General features: G+C 36.8%; 1 protein-coding gene across 3 annotated transcripts in view; it reads left to right on the forward strand.

Moving 5' to 3' along the window:
- The window catches only part of Col4a5 (collagen type IV alpha 5 chain), a 197,757-nt gene extending 180,172 nt beyond the window's left edge, over nt 1–17,585 (forward strand). For 2 of the 3 annotated variants that reach the window (XM_087600278.1, XM_087600279.1), the window contains exons 43-51: nt 639–711; nt 1,138–1,209; nt 4,711–4,839; nt 5,087–5,185; nt 7,230–7,442; nt 12,150–12,327; nt 14,402–14,516; nt 14,864–15,036; nt 16,368–17,533. In XM_087600278.1, the coding sequence (XP_087456404.1) occupies nt 639–711; nt 1,138–1,209; nt 4,711–4,839; nt 5,087–5,185; nt 7,230–7,442; nt 12,150–12,327; nt 14,402–14,516; nt 14,864–15,036; nt 16,368–16,449 (1,134 nt within the window). In that variant the 3' untranslated portion in view covers nt 16,450–17,533. 3 annotated transcript variants of the gene reach the window in all.
- Nucleotides 17,586–20,579: the final 2,994 nt, after the last annotated feature.

The raw sequence follows: 20,579 nt of genomic DNA on the forward strand, positions 1-20,579 counted from the left end.
CAACCTATTATAGTTCCTATATTATATTTGCCAAGTCTTTTTATAATTTCTATACAAATGATTCTAATCTAAGCATCTATCGCCTCAGATCTAGAGTAAAAAGAAAGTGATCTTTTTAATAACCATTACTGACTAAATATTCTATTATCAACTATTTCCTAAGCATTTAAGAAGAACTTTGTCATTTAATCTTTACTGTCACTCCATAAAGTAGGCCTACTACTATTTTCTCTGTGCTGGGTAAAAGGTAATAAGCAGACTGAGAATTTAGATCCTTCCAGTTTAACTGGAGCAACAGCTCTCTATGCTACCATGCAATACTTGAATATTTTTCCCATTTTTTAATTGGGCATTTTCTTTATTTACATTTCAAATGTTATCCCCTTTCCTGTTTTCCCATCCATAAGCCCCCTATCCCCCCTCCCCTTCTTCAATAAGGGTGTTCCCCCACCCACGCACCCCTTCCTGCCTCCCCACGCTGACACTCCCTTACACTGAGGGTCGAGCCTTGGCAGGACCAAGGGCTTCTCCTCCCATTGGTGCCCAACAAGGCCGTCCTCTGCCACATATGCAGCTGGAGCCATGGGTCTACTCTGTCTTAGTTATGTTCCTAACAGCAATGATTTTTGTTTACTCAGGGTAACCCTGGCCGACCAGGTCTTAATGGAATGAAAGGAGATCCTGGTCTCCCTGGTGTTCCAGGATTCCCAGGTATTTGAAAGAATGGCTTAAGGTTTTCCGTTATATTCTTAAGTGTTTTTATTTATTCTTTGAACATTCCATATATTCAATATATTGATATTATATGTGCATTCATTACCTTCCTCCAGCTCACTGCATCTCTCTCCCCTATTCACATTCTCTTTATTGATTGCCGTTACTACTACTATACTATATGCTATATTATACTGCTACAGTAGTAGTAGTAGTAGTAGTAGTAGTAGTAGTAGTAGTAGTAGTAGTTGTTGTTGTTGTTGTTGTTGTTGTTGTTGTTATTGTATAAACAATTCCCTAAGTCCAACTAGGGCTGACCATATTAAGCTCACCTGTTTTTTGTGACCTTTTTTTCTTATTTTCCTATATAAGGCTGTCTTGTTGCATATTTGTGCAGTTTTATTTTATATATCATCTTTCCAGGAATGAAAGGACCCATTGGAGTACCAGGCTCAACTGGCCCTGATGGGGAACCAGGTCTTACGGGGCCCCCAGGTAAGAATTTTTCTTCTAAGCCTGTTTATGCCTGATCCTTAGAAACACAAAAGACTTTTAAAAGTATCCATTCTGTCTTTCCAAATTATCAAAATGATTTTCTTATCAACATCATTTCCTAATTTCTAAACTATTTATTTAATTCTATTATATTGATAGCCACCCTATTAAATTTAAGGTAGACATTTCTAGCCCCATCCAACAGTAGGAAAAGCGAGCCAGTAAGAATTGGGCTTCCAGATCAGGCCTAGCTTTATTTCTCTGAATTCTTTAAGTCTGTGGTGTCTTCAGAAACAGAACCTTACCATCAAGTTTTGGGTAACCGATAGCCTGTTATGTTTGGGAGTGGTCTATGGCAACTCACTGTCCAATAACTTCAAAAGAAGTAACTCATTCCTGCACTGGACTTTTCCTTTGTTAGCCTATGGTATCTACTAGAGGTATTGTTGCTCTGTTATTGAATAACTATATTTTAACCTGTGTGTGTGTGTGTGTGTGTGTGTGTGTGTGTGTAAATTTCTGCAATCATAGGTTTCCATATGTGTTCAACAGTTTTTAATATTACTATCCATCCTCATTGCCTCTTCTCTACACTGCCCTTCCTTTCCCCATCGCAATTTAACCTTTATTGTTACTAGTCCCATTTAACCCTTAATAGCTGTTTTTTTTCTTCCTCCTCTGAAGTTTCCTCTCCATGGCGCTTTATTACTTTCCTGACTTCTGTGGATATTCCAAATGAAACGCTCACTAATGGCTTAAAGCTAACATCCACAGATTAGAGAAAACATGATCTTTGTTTTTTCTGGATGTGGGTTACCTACTCAGAATGATTGTTTCTAGCTTATTCATTTATCTGTAAATTTCATGTTATAATTTCCTTAATATTTGAATAATATTTCATTATATAAATATATTACATTTTAAATACCCTTTCATCGGTTGATCAATATCTCTAGGCTGTTTTCTTTTTCTGGCTATTGTGAAGAGAAAACAGCAATAAACATCAATGAGCAGATAGATATATATTTTGGGATTACTCAAGAGTCACACAACTGGATCACATGTAGATCTACTTCTAGCTTTCTGAAGAACCTCCACTCATTTTCATGTTGGCTGCACAAGGATGTACTCCTACCAGCAGTGAAGAAGTATTTCTCTTTCCCCACATCCATGCCAACATTTGTCATTTTATTTTGTTTTGGTTTGCTTGTTTGTGTAGGTTATACATTTATGGGCATTCTGATTTGGTAAGATGAAGTCTCAAAGTTCATTTGCATTTCCCTGACATCGAAATATGTTAAATATTTTAAACGGTTTAGTGCTGTTTATGTCCTGTTGTTGGATTTTTTTTCCTTTAATGAGTATAAAATTTTCATCTTCTGACTAGTTTCAGTTTTAAATCTATTTCATCGGATATTAGAAAAGCTTTTTGATCCATTTTTTAGACTATCCTTTTCCATCCTTTCACCCTAACATGTTTTTTTGGTGGCAACATCAACAACAATAAAGAGATGTGTCTTGTTTTCTGATCCAATCTGTCAATCTGTGTCACTTTATTGGACAGTTAAGAACCTTAAAAGTTATTGTTGAACAATATACACTGATTTCTGATATTTCATTGTTGTGTGAGGTTTTATTAGGTTTCTCTTCATTTCATTTCTTTTCATTCAACATTCTGAAATTTTTTAGATCTCTTTCTTATGCTTGGAGATCTTTAACCTTCTCTTCTGACCTAAATATTCCTGGCAGTATCTTCTGGAGAGCTACCTTATGGATCATGAATGCTTTCATATATTTTTTATCCTAGAATGTTTTGTTTGTCCTATTATAATTGATAGTTTTGGTGGATAGAGTACCTTGGGCTAATGTTTTTGGTTTTTAATAACTTAAATAACATCATTCCAATTCATTCTAGCTTTCATAGTTTCCACTGGAAAAAAATCAACTGTTATTCTGACTTTATATGTGACATGGTCTTTTTCCCTTGCAAGCTTTAATATTAATAGCCTTTCTTTTTCTGTCCATTCTTTTATTTGGTATGGAGAGTTTATTTCCTGGTCCAGTCTATTTGGTGTTCTGTATACCTCTTGGGCATTAATCTCTTTCCTTATATTAGGGGCATTTTATTCTATGATTCTGGTGAAAATATTTTCTGTACCTTTTATGTGTTTCTTCTCCTTCTATACCTATTCTTCCTAGATTTGGTCTCTTTATAGTGGCCCAGAGGTCCTGTATCTTCCATTATTGGAATTCGTTGGATTTGACATTTTCTTTGGCTGAGTGATCCAATTCTTCTACCTATTCTTCAAGACCTAATATTCTCTCTTCCACTTGGTCTAATCTAATGGTAAGGCTTTCATGTAAATTTTTTTGTTTGAATTTCTGAATATTTCATTTCAAGACTTTTCATTTTGACATTTTGTCAGAGAATCTCTTCATTAACTTCTATTTTTCATATCTTGAATTGTTTTTATTATTTACTTGTTTGTGTTTTTGAGTGCTTCATTCCAGAATTCATTCTTACCTCTTCAAGTTCCTTGATAATTCTCATTATTCCTATTTTGAAATACTTTGTTGCATACCTTCTGAATCACTTTTCTCAGGGAACATTACTACAGGAGTATTAGTAGATTATTCATGTTTGTATATCTGTAATGGGGTCCTGAAATACGTTATTGTCTCTCCTTTGTTGAGTGGATATTTGAAGCTCTGTTTCCTATAGCCCCACGTTATCATGTAACAGACTAGCTGTATAGGGCTTAATGTTTAGACGTTGGGCAATTTAGTGTTGGTGTTAAATGGGATTTCAGAAGTGGTCCTAGCTAAAGCACAAGCTAATTGAACTCTCTAAGCACCCAAATAAGCCTTTGATAATGTTCAGGAGTGTTGGGGGAAGGTTCTCAGGACTGGTCATCAAGCCATAGTTGCTAGTAGAATTGATAATACAAGTCTAGGGTCCCTACCTGAAGGAGAGGAGCAGGGTAGGGGAATGGTGACTAGGGGTGTATGTAATGCTACTTCTTGGAGAGTGACATCTTTAGGTCATGGAAAAGGGTGGAGTTGGTAACCAGAACCTTTGGTTCTGCATTGACAAGGGGCAAGTTGTACATGGCAGCCATGGGTGAAGTTGGCAAAGATAGCTAGAGTTGGCAGCTATAATCTAAGCTTTTTCTGGCTAGAGAGGAGGGGAACAAAGGTTCTCAGCATGGAAGGATGGAGTTAGTTGTGTGAGTCTGGAATTTCCATCCTGAGGGATTCCAGGAAGGTTGGTCTGAAGGCTGGAATGGGCTCGTTTTAATTTTCTTTATTAAATGATTATAATTTCCCTGAATACACTTCTGTTTGATGTGGTAGCAGTTAGGTACGTTTGTTTGTTTGTTTGTTTGTTTGTTTGTTTGTTTTGTCACACAAATGCATCTTCTGACCTTAGGCCAATTTGGTATCTGTTTCTCCTGATATTTTATCTTCACGGTCTTTACATGTATGTGTTTTGCTTCTTAGGTCCTCCTGGGTTGCCTGGTCCTTCAGGACAGAGTATTGTAATCAAAGGAGATCCTGGACCTCCAGGAATTCCTGGACAACCTGGATTAAAAGGTCTACCAGGACTTCCAGGCCCTCAAGGTCTACCAGGTACCTTTGTAGATCATTGTTTAATGTTCTCTATTTGAGAACATTCCCTTGATCCACGTTTTACATGCAAATAGTTTGTCTCTGACAGTCCCAGCAAGGAACAGAATAAGAGGCCACCATGGATCCCACATACCTTTTTCTTAAAAAATGTTAAAATAATTTAGGCCGAACCAGATTTCTTTTAACTACTCTGAGCAAGCTAATTTAAATGGTTTGATTGTGTGAAAATCTGTTTCTTTTCTTGTAGGTCCAATTGGCCCTCCAGGAGATCCAGGACGCAATGGACTCCCAGGCTTTGATGGTGCAGGAGGGCGCAAAGGAGACCCAGGCCTGCCGGGGCAGCCAGGTAAAAAGACTAAAACAGTGATGTTGGTCGTGGCATTTATGCTTTCCAGGTCTGGTCTCTGGATTTGGGGCTGTACTTGGAGCTCTGACAACTTCTTGTGTAGACAGCATGTCAAATCCAGAGCTGGGGAAAAATGGGGAGTTACATCCAAAGAAATATGCTATACCAGACAATCATACATATGTTGCATTTTCTTTGATATAAAGCATTAGAAATCCAAGATGTTCTTCCAGGTATTCAATATAATTACTTTTCAGCTATTTTGTTTTATTGTATTTCAGTAAGGCTTAAACCTAGGGATTCGGTATACGGGACAGGCTATTGTTGAGATACAGTCACAGCGCCACTCAATTCATTTTCAGTGTAATTCATTAACTACCTTAGAACGATTTTTTTAATCTTTCTTCATTTTGTGATGTTATAGAAGATAATTTCCTCTACAGAATGCAGTAAATATAGACGAAAAATTTAAAGGATCACCATAGAACTCATGCTGAGAAAATATATTGATATATAGATCTTTAAAGTCAGTCATTACTATATCCTTTTTACAATATTAATTTTGGTTTCTGCTAAATGTATTTCAGCTTTTCATTTTTTTAAACTCAATATATTACTATATAACCATGGTTGGCCCAATCTTTACAGTATGGCCTGGGCTGGCCCCAAAATCATGGCATTCCTCTTTCCTTAGCCTCCAAAGTACTGAGAATCAGTTTCCTACATTTCAATCAAAAGTCAACCTAATTCACAAACAAATTTGATTAAACTTATTTAAAAATTCATTAATATGATTGCTAAAATAAAAATAAAAGCCAAGCTGTGGTGGCACACACCTTTAGACCAGCACTTGGGAGGCAGAGGCAGGCAGATATCTTGAGTTCAAGGCCAGCCTGGTCTACAGAGCAAGTTTTAGGACAAACAGGGTTATGCAAAGAACCCCTGTCTTGAAAAAAACAAAAAAATTACAAGATTATAAACTTAATAGATTGTTTATTTTGTGTTAGTAACTCTAGGTAGTATAGGTTTAAAACGGAGTAATATGAACATAATGAATGTATATTAAAAAGAGTATCTTTGGTAACAAAACAAAGTAGTGATACATGTGCACCTTCTTAGAGCCAACACTGCCAATTCAGTAATTTTGTGTTTCCAAAGAATGAACAAATTAGTGACATCTTTTGCTATGATGTGCCCTAAAAGCAAAAATCAACACATACCACACACAGTAATTAAAGCCCTGGGCACAAAGAGCACTACCAGTGTCATAATAAAATGATGCTTTTGCAGAGCTAGAGAGATGGCTCAATGGTTAAGAGTACCTACTACTCCCAGAGGTCCTGAGTTCAATTCCCAGCAACCACATGGTGGCTCACAACCATCTGTAATGGGATCAAATACCTTCCTCTGGTGTATCTGAAGACAGCTACATTGTACTTGTAAAGTAAAATAAAAAAAAACTTTTTAAACCATGCATTTTGAAGGCTTTTAAATAATATGTTACTTAATTTCTAAGCAAATATCCTTTGGAACAATTCTCCAGATGTATTAAAGAAAATCATTTTCAACACTGAAGCTGGAGGAGCTCTGGAAACCAAACTCTTCTTTTCCAGTGGTTGAACAAAGCAGCTAGTAAAATTTGGTCATAAGATCCAAACTCCTTTAGAATAAAAAGAGAGCAGAAAGCATGCTACCTTTCCACAGGCATCACTTTTTCCTACCTAAAATTCTGTTCAAGAATTTTTAGTGTGCCAGGACAATATGATCTCTTTGAGGGCAAAGTAAATAATCTTTTTTTTTTTCCGGAGCTGAGGACTGAACCCAGGGCCTTGCGCTTGCTAGGCAAGCGCTCTACCACTGAGCTAAATCCCCAACCCCTAAAGTAAATAATTTTGTTTGTCCTTCTACCCATTATAACTGACAATGCCTTTTCAGACACCACATACAGATTGAATCAATTAACTAATCATTATGTTTTGTTAATAGCCACAATAGTGGATCAGACCTTACTTAATCTTGTATGCCAATGCTTTCATTCAAATAGGTAGCCGTGGATTGGATGGTCCCCCAGGACCAGATGGATTGCAAGGACCTCCAGGGCCCCCGGGAACCACCTCTGTTGCCCATGGATTCCTCATCACACGTCACAGTCAGACAACAGATGCACCACAATGCCCACAGGGAACAGTCCATATCTATGATGGCTTTTCTCTCTTATATGTACAAGGAAATAAAAGAGCCCATGGTCAAGACTTGGGTAAGATAAGTCGATCTAACTTCTCCCTGTGCATTTTGAATTTATTTTTAAAAATTTCTTATGTTCTAGAGTGACTTAGGACAAAATGTATAACTCTTTTCTTTGGGGCCCTCAAATTGAAGAGTATGTCCGAGTCAACTGACTACAGTCACCATAAATGTTAAATGAATAATTTTAACTTCAAATTAAAAACATTAAAAGCATTGTACCTAGTACAAGGTACCTTTTTTGGTTTAAAGTAAGTTGACTTCAAAGACATGTTTCCTTTTACTTAGTTTAGTAATGAAGCAGTTGTCCAGGGCAGTCTATAGTATAGCAGCTGCTTGATTGTACACTGTAATTTATGGGTGACAGATTCTTATTATGAGCTATTCAATGCATCTCCATATGTCTTCTCTATACTTAGTCAATGGGATGAGGCTACACTGATGACTGTCAAGACCTCTCCATCTCTATGATTTCATTTTTGCAGTTTCAACATTGGTTTTAGATAAGGGCTGATCATTTTATCTGAGGCTATTTATATTAAAATCCTCCAATTTACATTTATGAAAACTTTTAAAAAGATAGTCTAGGCTCTCAACTTCTGGGTTATCTATGGTTAGAAACTTCCCGGGGTCTTATTGGCTATGAAAAGAGTTCTCAGACTTGGTAACTATAAACTATTCCTACCTTGATCCTCTTTAGGCCTGGAACAGAAAAAGGCTAGAAAAAGAGCTTACAATCCAAGAGTGGTCTGTATTGACAGGACTTTGCTAAGGTTTGAGTTATGTTAATGAACAAATAAAAAATTAAACAAGGATAGCTTCAATGTTGAACAATTACCTGGTGGGATATTTTCCAGTATAGATAGGTAGAAAGACTACAATGTTTTCCTATTTTTTTGTGATTATAACACAATTGCATAGTTTTGTCTTCCCTTTCCCCCTTCCAAATTCTTCTTTTTTACCCACCTTACTCTTTTAAAGTCATGGCACACACACACCCTCACACACTATATATATAGTGTGTGTAAGGAGATTTTTCTGTGATATATATATATACATATATATAACAATTAATAGAATATATATTCATAAATGCAACATGTTCATTGCATACAATGTACTATATATACATGTTTTCAGGGCTGACCTTTCAGTATTAGATAACCAATTGGTGTGATCTTCCCTAGAGGAGAAAAATTGAATTTTGGAATGTCTCTGTCTGAGAGGGAGAAAAGCAGTAATCTATTAAGGCCTTGTTATTTTGGGATATGGGAAGTGCATGCTATCATGGTTTAAAATTTTTGAGACTGTAATAGTGATTCTACATTGTTATAGGCACCCAACAGCACAGACTTGTTTAAACACCACAGTCTTATCATTATGGGGCTTTCTCTTATGCACATTTTCCATTGTTTTATGAATGAGACAAAGTGTGATTACAGCTTTGTACTAAATCAGGCAATAAATTGGCTTTTTAAAAAAAGTTACTGCAACATATACATAACACTATCAAACCCTTTGTCTAATTTGATTTTTACAAGAACAACAAAGATAGAGGACAAAATTTTTCCAAAGAATTATAAACAAAAAAACCTAGTTAATAGGTTAAATTAGTTAATAATAGCCACACAAGTAATAAATTTTAGATTTAGGACTTGAACACAAACCATGGCAATTCTTTTTTCCCATTAATTTATTTACTTACTCACTTTACATCCTTATTAAAGCCCTTCTCTCCTCTCAGTCCTCCCTCATACAGTCCCTCCCCCATACTTCTCTTCACTCTACCTCTGAGGAGGTGGAGGTCCCTGTTGGGTATAAACCCATCCTAGCACCTTAAGTCACTGTAGAAGTAGGTATACCCTCTTCCATTGAGGCCAGATAAGAAAACCCAGGTAGGGGAGCAGGATCCACAGGCAGTCACAGACTTAGGAACATCCCCTGCTCCAGTTGTTGGGGGACGAGCATGAAGACCAAGATAGATATCTGCTACATATGTGCAGGGGCCTAGGTCTAGCCCTTGTATGCTCTTTGGTTGGTGGTTCAGTCTCTGGGATCTCCCAAGGGTTCAAGTTACTTGACTCAGTCTTCTAATGGAGTTCCTATACCATTTGGGTCCCCCACTCCTTCCCCCAACTTTTCCACAAGACTCTCTGAGCTCTGTCCAATGTTTGGCTATGAGTCTCTGCATTTTTTCCAGTCAGCTTCTGTGGTAGAGACTCTCAAAGAACAGTTATTGTAGGCTCCTGTCTATCAATCTAGGCTGACAGATACAACCATAGACAGAACTTGAAGGAGGAAGGTAGGGCTACAGTGGGTCCCTATTGATCTTCTGAAGACAGCTCAGTACATTCCCCCCCCACAAATTGTTAGGAGTTGCTACTGCATTCATTTATGTCTGCCTTACACAGAGCACCTGTGTATCCAGGCCAGCAGTAACAAATATAGATGTTGACAGTAACTTCACCTATTGTATCATTGTGACAAAGGCTTTAACCAACAAAGAGTTATCACAGTCTCAAAGTGTGCCCCTGCGAGTCCACTACCCATGGACTAGTCCATAGTAGTAGTTGTTTCCTCCATCTACACATAGACGGATATGGAGACATGGCTGACTAGCATATTGTCAAAGTTGAGTTCACAGCGGTCTCCAAGGAATCTCTTGCCACAATGGGACTGGGTGCCAGGATGGAATCAATGGCTACTCCTGCTTCCATGTGTTTGGATACCATGGAGGCAATTCTAAATCTGTCCACTGTAAGTGGTGCAATGCTGCCATTCCCTTTCATGTTACCTTGAGTCAATTACTTTTCTTTTAGCCACTTTTGTATGTTGGGTTATTTTATTTCAACTAAATCAATGACTTTCAAGTTAAGAACCTTTGCAAAGATCCCTAGGCCTCTCCCAAATCTATCACATAATAATTCTAAATGATTGGGGGAAGGTGGTCAGTGCTGGGGATTAAACCAATTATCCCAACCATTGTAGGAAAATGCTATCGATTGTTATCAAACCCCATTTTGAGAAAAAAAAGTATCCTTTTGGACACATAAGAATACTCTCAATTTTCATATCCTCCATTCCCGTGTTGACTTTCTCCTACAGTTGACCTGTATTTGAGGTGGTTACCTTTGTCATACAACCTTTGAACATCAGTTGCCTTTCATGGAAGAATTATCATTCAAAAGGACTGTATAAACTCATTAATACATAGTTTTGGAGGATCTGGAGAGATAGCTCAATCGTTAACAATGTGTACGGCTCTCACAGAAGGCCCAAATTTGGTTCCTAGAAGACACAGGTTGGACTCCTTACAACTGCCTGCAATTCCAACTACAGGGCATCTGCCTTCCTCTTCTGGCCTCTCAGAGTGCTCACATGTACAAACACACACACACACACACACACACACACACACACACACACACACACCACACACACTTAATTAATTAAAAATAAAATATTAGGAATGAAAAGAAAATAAATACATTTGTATGACACTGAAAATAGAGCTCAGTGAAAGAATTCTCAAGTAGCAAGCCCTAGACGTGGTTTTAAACTGTAATACTACAAAAAATGCAAAACAAAATTAGAAAAAATTATATATTTCTAACAAAAAATGAATGTAATCTTTGCTTAGTAATTTAAAAGGTATATCAGTTGTGAGTGAATAATTGTGATAACGACAGGTCAAAGCAAAAAGTTTAACATATAAAGTCGTATGGCTATGCAAAACCTTTAAAGTTATTTAAATTTTTATTTCAAAAAGATAAAATAGCATATTTAGACTGTTCTATCACTGTGAAAAATACTTGAGAAAAACAACTTAAAAAATAAAGGATTTATTTTGTCCCATAGTGTCATAGATTTCATTCCATGGTCAGGTGGCTTCACTGCTTCCTGGCCTTGATGAAGCAAAACATCATGATAGAAGGATATGAAAGAATGGATGTATTCATTTCCTGGTTATCAGAAGGTAGAGAATTGAAGGCTTATGCTAGTAGGCTTTCTTCTTTCGCTTTCTCTTTTTTATCCTTCTTTATCCCCAACCTGTTCGATGGTATGATGGGCTTTCCTTAATATCAGGAAGTACTTCCACATTCACATCTAGAGATGTGTTTTACTAACTTTGTAGGGATGAAGGATGTCTCAATCCACTGAGGTTGGGAATCTAGACTAAACCATTTAAACTTGACTTTCCTTTTCTTTGTTTTTCCAGCAGTTTTTCCTTCTTCTTTTACATTTATTTACCTTTTGGTTTATCTCTAAACCTGTCTGTAATTGGTTAGCATTTTTATTAATAGTGTTTATACACTTGAAGAGATTGCTAGCCCACACAGGTAACATATTGAACATAGCTTAGAAAAGGGGCCATCATGGAACAAGACATAGGAAGATTCTGCAAAGACTTTGTGTGTGTCCTTTATGTGTACTCAAAAGAATGTATAATAATGTATTAATGTTCATCAATAGATACCATTATTTGTAGGATCTATAACCAATTTTTAAAAATCACTGGAGAATATGTAATGATCCATAGCAACAAAATCTACATCCATTGTAAAATTCATCTTGATTTTATAAATGATAAAAAATTATTGTGTTGGTTATCTGAAAGCTGTGCACCAGTTTCTTTGTGAAATGTTTTATTTTTACGGCTTTAGGATAAACTAAACATCGCAATGCATTCCTTCATCTTTTTCTTTTCAATTCTTCATAGGGACAGCTGGCAGCTGCCTTCGTCGCTTCAGTACCATGCCTTTCATGTTCTGCAACATTAACAACGTTTGTAACTTTGCTTCAAGAAATGACTATTCTTACTGGCTTTCCACCCCAGAGCCCATGCCAATGAACATGGAACCCCTGAAGGGCCAGAGCATCCAGCCATTCATTAGTCGGTGAGGCACTGGTTTGACTTTGGCATTTACCAATTCCCTCTTAGTTTAGCTTAGTAAGAAATCAGTCTAAAACAGATAATCAACAGTACCCATCCCAAGTTAGTGTACAAGAATGATTTTTAATACTCAACCCAATGTTTACTTTGGACTATATTTCTTAGAGATCAACTTTTGACTAAGTCCTATGGAAACATTTTAATAATGGGAGAGCTTAGTCTAGTTTTTATGCAAATATACCCGTGTATATTTGTTCGGGTTTTACTAATTTGGGATGCATCCAGCTTAGGCTAAGTGCTGCAAAAGATCAAATTGAAAAACTGGAAAACGTATAGGGGGAAAGATGTTTTATTCTAACTGAAGAAATCTGGAGATATCTGTCTCAAAGAAATGTGTTTTGAACTGGTCCATCTTTTGTAGATCGGACATCAACTAGATAAACACACAGCTATAAAGGGAAAGTCATACTAAGGAGAGACAATGAGAATGCATAGTAGATGAATGTATCTAGAATGTACTACTTAAAGTTTTCAGAGGAGAAAAGGTTAGAAAGTTAGCCTGAGCACAGATACTAGAATGCTTTGACTACCAAAGTATAGCTCGGAATTTAGTGTATTATAATGGGTAGCACTACAAGCCCTCAATCAATATTGGAGATAAAGCTCGGGGAGATTAAGGAACTATCAATGTACTTGAATTGCATAGTGACTGTCTTCAGGTAAAAACCAGTTACAGTGAATAGTATTGCTATGGTCTTAATGTAACTGGACTAGGTCTCACAATGGAGGACCTGCAACTCATTATTGGAGTAAACTAAAATTGGGAGTTGAGGTAATAGTTGAGTTTCAGCATTCTTTTAAAGTAACAAATAGAGGTTGGTACCATTACCGGAGATTTCCTGGTATTTTCCACATTGAAACAATCACTTGAGAATATTAGATTGTTATTTTATTTATTTATTTATTTTTATTTATTTATTTTTACACTCCATATTTTATTCCCCTCCCAGTCCACCCCCTGAGAGTTCCACATCCCATACCTCCTACCGTACCCCTCCACTCTCCCCATTCCTCCTCCCTGTGATCCTGATACAAGGTTACTAGTACACACAAGGAATGAATCATTATTTACTAAGTCCAATTTCTTTGACATTGAATACATACAGCTTATTAGCAAAATCATTGTTTCCTTTGTAACATTGTTACCTAACTCACTCCTCCCCCTTCTCTCTGTCTGTCTATCTGTCTCTGACTATCTCCCTCTCTGACTTTCCCTCTGTGTGTGTGTGTGTGTGTGTGTGTGTGTGTGTGTGTGTGTGTGTGTAACACATATAGCATGCAAGTGTGTGGAGATTTTTTTCAGTCTCAACTTTATGGAGAAAGAGTTCCCATAACGAATTATGTAGACAAATTTTGATCAATTGACCTCCATCATATTTCAAAATGTCCCCTCATGTTCTTTATTAAAATTTTGATATATTCATCAACATTTATTCTGTGGCCATTTTTCTTTGTACTTTTCAACCACATCTCCAACTGCCTGGGCACCTGCCCAGTTATTCTGTGTCTGTTGTACTTATCCAAATATGACCAAATGCCTAATAAATGTCTTTGAAGGAAGAATAAGGGGTGGATATTGAGAAAATATCTGCTTTTTTCTTTTCCAGTTTACTAGACATTCTTCTTACCACAATAATAGCATTACCAAGTGTTTACCTCCAGTTGGGCCCTCTGACAGCAAGTATGTAGAACACACTAAGCCAAACTCCTACATCAATTACCACATTGACTCCAGCAAGTATGAATGCAAATTTATGTCACAATGCAAAATGAAAATGCAGTAGCTGTAATTCTACAATGTATTGAAAGAAGGCTTACAATTTTGCTTATAAATGCATTATGCATGAGGGAAGAAAGTTCTCATGCAAAAAAAATGATTCTCAAAGTGCATTTTTCTCCTCTTCTGATCATTGAGGACCGTTGTCAAGGTCCTCTGTGATAGGAAGGCTTCTGAACAATAACAATTGTTGTTTCCTGCACCCTCACTCTGTAACTCATATTTTCTCTCCCTTTACCAGATGTGCAGTATGTGAGGCACCAGCTGTGGTGATTGCAGTTCACAGCCAGACTATTCAGATTCCTCACTGTCCTCAGGGGTGGGACTCTCTGTGGATTGGCTATTCATTCATGATGGTATGAAACCCCCATATTTGTTTTGCTCATCAGAGCTGACCTTCTATATAAGTACATTTCTCCCAATTTGAACCATCACCTCACTTGCATAGTTATAAGAAGCTTGAATCTTAAATGAATGCTGTCCAAGCACAGTGTTCTTCCACCCTCACTTTCTAGAGTCCATTTTTACAATATGCCCATTGCTTTTGTTGACTGCTTTTGACCCAGATACAGTTCTCTTTCAAGATTCCTACTTTCACTCATTGCATTTTAATTTGTGACCATGTTATGTACATATAATTGAATAATCATCAAAATATTATATCACATATATGTTGTGGAACATTTTCCTTATCTTTTTTTAGCATACAAGTGCAGGAGCAGAAGGCTCTGGCCAAGCCCTAGCCTCTCCTGGCTCCTGTTTGGAAGAATTTCGTTCAGCTCCCTTCATCGAATGTCATGGACGAGGGACATGCAATTACTATGCCAATTCTTACAGCTTTTGGCTGGCCACTGTTGATATGTCAGACATGTTCAGGTATGTTGCTTATGACTTTAGTTCAGGCCTTAAAGCTTCCTTCATAGATACTAGGGAAGAAAGATTCTGTTAGTGTGCTGTTCACCCTTATTAAATTTTAGAAATTTGTTGGACCAAGTTCTTTTGTCTTAGCTAGTTCTCCACATATAACTAACTTTTAATATAGAAACAAAATTTACGTTGTCTTGTCAGTGTGGTGACAGGTGGCTTAGTACTAATCTTTCAATATCAAAAAAGTCGGGAGTTGGCCTACTAAAGTGATATCATCTCGATAACTGAAGCTACAATTTATCATAACTTATAACACATAGTTTTTGTGAATTTATTTGGAGATTTCATCTGAGTCTTTGAGGAATGAAATAATACACATCTCTGAAGATTGCAATCTCTTCAAGTTTGCCTTTATTTTTATCTGTCGCTTCTTTCTTGATATTTGTATATGGTACCTTATTGTGCATTGCTTGTCAATTGATTAAGCTTCTCCCATCCTATACATATTTAAAAAGGTAAAAAAAATCACAAAGAAACAAATATAAAAAAATAACAGTCCTGAGGACAACAGTCACGAAAATACATGTAAAGATAAAGAGAATGAGGTTTGACTGTATTGTGGAGTATTATTCTGCCATAAAGCATTAAATTATATATGAAACCAAAAACCATGATATTCCAAATAAGCCATACTTAGACATATTTTCTCTCTCATGGATCCTGGATTTTACACACACACACACACACACACACACACACACACACACACACACACACACGTATAAGCACATATGTAAGAAGAAAGAAGGTTGTCTGGAGAAAGGAAAGGGACTATTGGAATGCTAGAGAGAAAGGGACGGGTATGGAGGATGAAAGTATATGGTAAATTTTCTTTCTGGAACCCCCCACTATATGCAATGAATGTTAGCCAACAAAACTTTGTTTGCATACGTGTGATCACTCGTGAATATTAAGCCATAGCAATCAATGTGTACTAAGCAGTTAAGGGCCAACATGACGGCTCAACAGGTTAAGACACTTGCCCCTAAGCCCCACTTAGTTGTGTGCCCTGGACCCACACAGTCCAAGAAAGCGAGCCACTTCTATAACTTGTTCTGACCTTTCCAAACATGCCGTGGCAGGCATACTTCTACACACTTACAGACCGACAGACAGACATTTTTAAAAAGAAAATAAACTGTTAATTCCCTGACAAAGCTGCTTAACAGAAAGCGAATGTTGAAGTGTGACTTCTTCCCTATAATAGAATTTCAGTAGCCGAAGTGTATAGAATTGAAATCGGAAATGCAAACCTGATTGTTTCCGTTTTTATTTCCTAGTAAACCTCAGTCAGAGACACTGAAAGCAGGCGACTTGAGGACACGTATTAGCCGATGTCAAGTATGCATGAAAAGGACATAACATGTTGAAGAATTACTGGTGTTTTTAAATGTGATTATAAATATATATATATACATATATATAACAATTGTATGTGATTCCCAGGATGCAATGTTTCACTCACTCTCCCCAACTTTACCACTGCTACCACCAATGGTGCTAATATCCTCTATGAAGAAAGGAACATGCTGACTAGTAACCATGAAGATTCACAAGTACCTCAGCGATGTGCCAGAGCAAGGCCTCCATTCTTTCTTATGAAAGAAGTTGGGGAGTGACTATACTTCTGGGGGTCCAGAATAAATTTCTGGATTATAAGACGAAGTTCATATAATTTGCCTAGTTACTAAAATGGCACATTAAAAATTCAATGAAGAGAAGAATCAAAAATACTGACTGCAGTTTGAGGAAGTATTCTTTTTCATGGTGCTACTAATCCTAATGTACCCCCAGGTTTTTAATAGACGAGTGTTAATCTTATTTTGCTCTGTAAGTAAAAAAAAAATGTGTATATTCTGTAAACAACCTCTTAGCTCAAAATGTTGAGTCATTTAGATGTGATCCGGGATAAGCCCCTCTTCTGAAAAAAATCTATGAAATCTTACTCTATAGACAGCAAGATATTCATGGGAGAGAATTTATCTTACCATCAAGTTATTACTGGAATCAAATTAATTGGGATTTTAGCCCATAAATTCTTATCTGACTTAAAGAAAACACATCCTTTAAGTAACTTTGATCAGAATTTTAGTGGTTCATGTAAAACTTATCAACTTATCATATCCAATGGAGCAATCTCCTGTTTTATATATTGTTTTTGCATACTCCTGATGGTTTTGAGAAAAAATGCCAAATTAACAATTCTTATTATCCTGGTGCTTCCCATGTAAGAATTATTCTCCTGTAGGCTCATTTGTATAAGAAGACAATATTTGCTTGGTCTTCTCCCTTCAATTAGAAAAAGACAATGGACTTTTAAAACCTTTATATTTTAAACATTTTATCAAAATAGTCATAGAATACATTATTTTCTTAACTGTCATCTTCTCACTGAATGTTTTTTTTAATTTACCAGTATCAACTTAATTAAAGATATATGTTATAATTATGGCTCATTGTCTCTTTCTTTAGCATAAGAATAAAGCAATGTTCATTTATATTGGTACATCAAATATTTCTTTCTCAGGGAATTGGTTCCTGTGTCTTTGAGCATTATAATGCAGAAAACATATATCAAGGGAAACTTTTTCTGTGGGAAATAAATAAACTACTAGAAGACACGCTTGTAATACTGAATTTCTTCATAACATGGTATTGGTGGATATTAAAGAACAAGTTTGTATTTCAGAAAGAAATCATAATAATGCTTAAATCAGATTAGTGAGCTAATATTCCTCATAAATAAGAATGAGCCACATATAGCTCTCTAAAATAACCACTGACTTGCTAAGACTCAAAAGACTTTTAAAGCTTTTATAATAAAGTGTGTGTAATAGCTAAAATACAGCAACTGAAGCAACTTTTAAAATTTTAGATCCCAATAAGAACATATGGGCAATCTGGAGCTTAGAGCTTATAGTGGTGATTTTTAGACTCTAAGTAATAAGAACTATTTTACTTTTATTTTATGTTTTCATGTAGATCAACCCATGAAAACACTGTCGTGTGATTGATTCTAACTGGACCCCTATACCCATCCCCCAGATGATTTTCAACATGGCATACATTTGTCAGTTGTTCCTTGAGTTGCACGAAAAAATGTTGATTATAGTCTTCACGCGAACATGCTCCACGCACAGATAACACTTGTATTTCTTAACACCTCTCCTTCCCTCCAGCCCTCCCAATTTGAGTACACAAACCCATCCCAGTGAAAGACTCCGATGTTGTCCACTGTTCCTTGATATGGATTATTCAAAGACTGTTATGAATCTTGGAATTATCTTAGACAAGTGTTAACAGTTACCCACAATTCATGGTTTTCCCACATGGGCCAACAGTGAAAAACTTGTTCTGCTGAATCGGCTCATTTTACTACAAAACATGTTATGTACCAAATAGGGCTTTAAAAGTTAATAAATTTATTTAATGATTCACGTTAGATAAGGAGCAAGTCCAAATGTTCTACTGCTCTATGGAAGAATTGTTCCGTGGATAGCTCTAACCTTTGGAAGTCTAGATAGTCAGAGACCAACAACAATTGTAGGCCGTCTTTCTTAGCTTGACCAGACCTGCCACGTTGGTGTGTACACTTTGCTTTCAACAGAGGTTTTATTGACAGTTTGTCCTTCCATAGTGTTTTCCCCTTCCAATGAAATTGGAAAACCCTTTCCAGTTTTTATGGTGCCGATGAGGTTCTTTGCTTCAATTAGCATGATTAATTGAAAACTAGTCACTCCAAGCTGTTACCAGTTTGTACAGAGGTTAACACAAGGTGGCACTGTTGCCTGTAAAAATGCACCCACATGTGTCCCAAGCAGTTGAGCCCATTGTTGAAGGTGGTGATGGGTTTGTATGAACCTCTGCCCTTCTTATCCCGTATTTTAAGCTTCATGTTCTCTTTCATTGTCATAAAAATCAGTAGAAAATCATCCTAAATATGGCCCAGTTTCTCAGTATCTACATTCAAAATAAAAAGGCATCTTTAATGTCAAAAGTTCCAGTCTTAGTCTGAGTTGACTCTGAGAACACTTCCTTACCCTCTCAACACACAAGTAAAGAAACTGCTTTTGTTTGGCCAAGATTTCAGTTGGCTTTAGTGGGCAGAGGATCTCTTTTTCTCAGGCGGGGTTATTCAACCATATTCACCTCTAAACAGCTTTGAAAAGTAATCTGAATTTTGTTTTAAAAAATCACTCGCCATTGTTGATTTAAGTGCAGTATTTTCTGGGCGTGGTTTGTTTAAAGGTTTCTATAGTGGTAATAACTCATACATTGACACAGTAAAGGACTTGAATCTAGATAAGCCTGTCCTCCAAAGTGTGTGCTAGCAAAAGATCATTGGATGCTTATTAGCCATAACATGCTACAACACATAGCAATTCAGAATAAATCTAACCCCATCAGGATATGTGGTCATCAGGATGTATACTAGGTAAAATAGTCATGCTACCTAGTCTTGGATTGTGATCTCTCCTTAACTCTAGTACAAATCTCAGGTATTTGCCAGCAGTAGAGATTGTTTGCCAACCACTTCCTTAATGTAAGAACAGACCAAAATCCCATTAATATAATCTTAGTTCTCTATCTCTTTGAGAAGTCAACTTGCCAAACACCTGAACCTATGGACTAGTAGCTGGTAGGTTACTGTTATCACTGTTATCATTATTCACTATGGCCAATTCACATCACATCCTTCCCCCTGCTTTTTGCACACAGAGGGTTCCAAAGCCCTCTGCTTCAGGGCTCAATAAGCTGGATAGTGAAGTGAAACAGCTAAGGGACAGGTGAGTGGTACTGGTGGGATTAGGATATTTATTTTCACAGCTCCTTCTCTGTGGGGTCACTTCAGGTTGCACTGTGCCCCTAAATGGACTGTCCAGCTGCTTCTTCTTATCTCCTGTCTCGTCCCAGTCATCTCCTAATAATCCTTGGTGGTCTAGGTGTGTCTACAAGTTGGCTCATACTACTCTGCTAGTCATAATTAATTAATTACTGTTTTTCTAATTAAACTCTGATCTAATTATCATAAGTGCACTGTTTGAGTGCTATTGAAAATGTACTTAATACAGCACTGGCTCTAGTTTCCAAAATATAGAGATGGCACCAATTGATGGTAAATTGAAATTAATTTATAACAAAAAATATGCATATTCACGATTAAGGCAAACTGTACTGAAACACATTTATTAGGGTGAAATGGGACAAAATGTGTTCATTATGGTGCAAAATCATGTACTTTTCCTAAACATTGGATCTTTGGCTAATGTACTTTCTCTCTTTTGGCCATTTGTCTTCGATGGTCCTACTCCAAGTGCAAAACAAATTTCACTTGTGCTATTAGCAGGTTGGATTCTGATCTTTGAGAGCTCCTCAAAGGAAACTCTCGATACTGCTACTTCCGGGAGAAAAGCTGACAAGTTCTGCCTACAAGCCACCAAAATGACTGAAAATGTTACCGAGAAATAGGGACTTTACTCCTGCTCTGTAGG

This window comes from Rattus norvegicus, chromosome X (genome assembly GCF_021556685.1).
Source record: "Rattus norvegicus strain SHRSP/BbbUtx chromosome X, alternate assembly SHRSP_T2T, whole genome shotgun sequence".
Taxonomy (NCBI): Eukaryota; Metazoa; Chordata; class Mammalia; order Rodentia; family Muridae; genus Rattus; species Rattus norvegicus.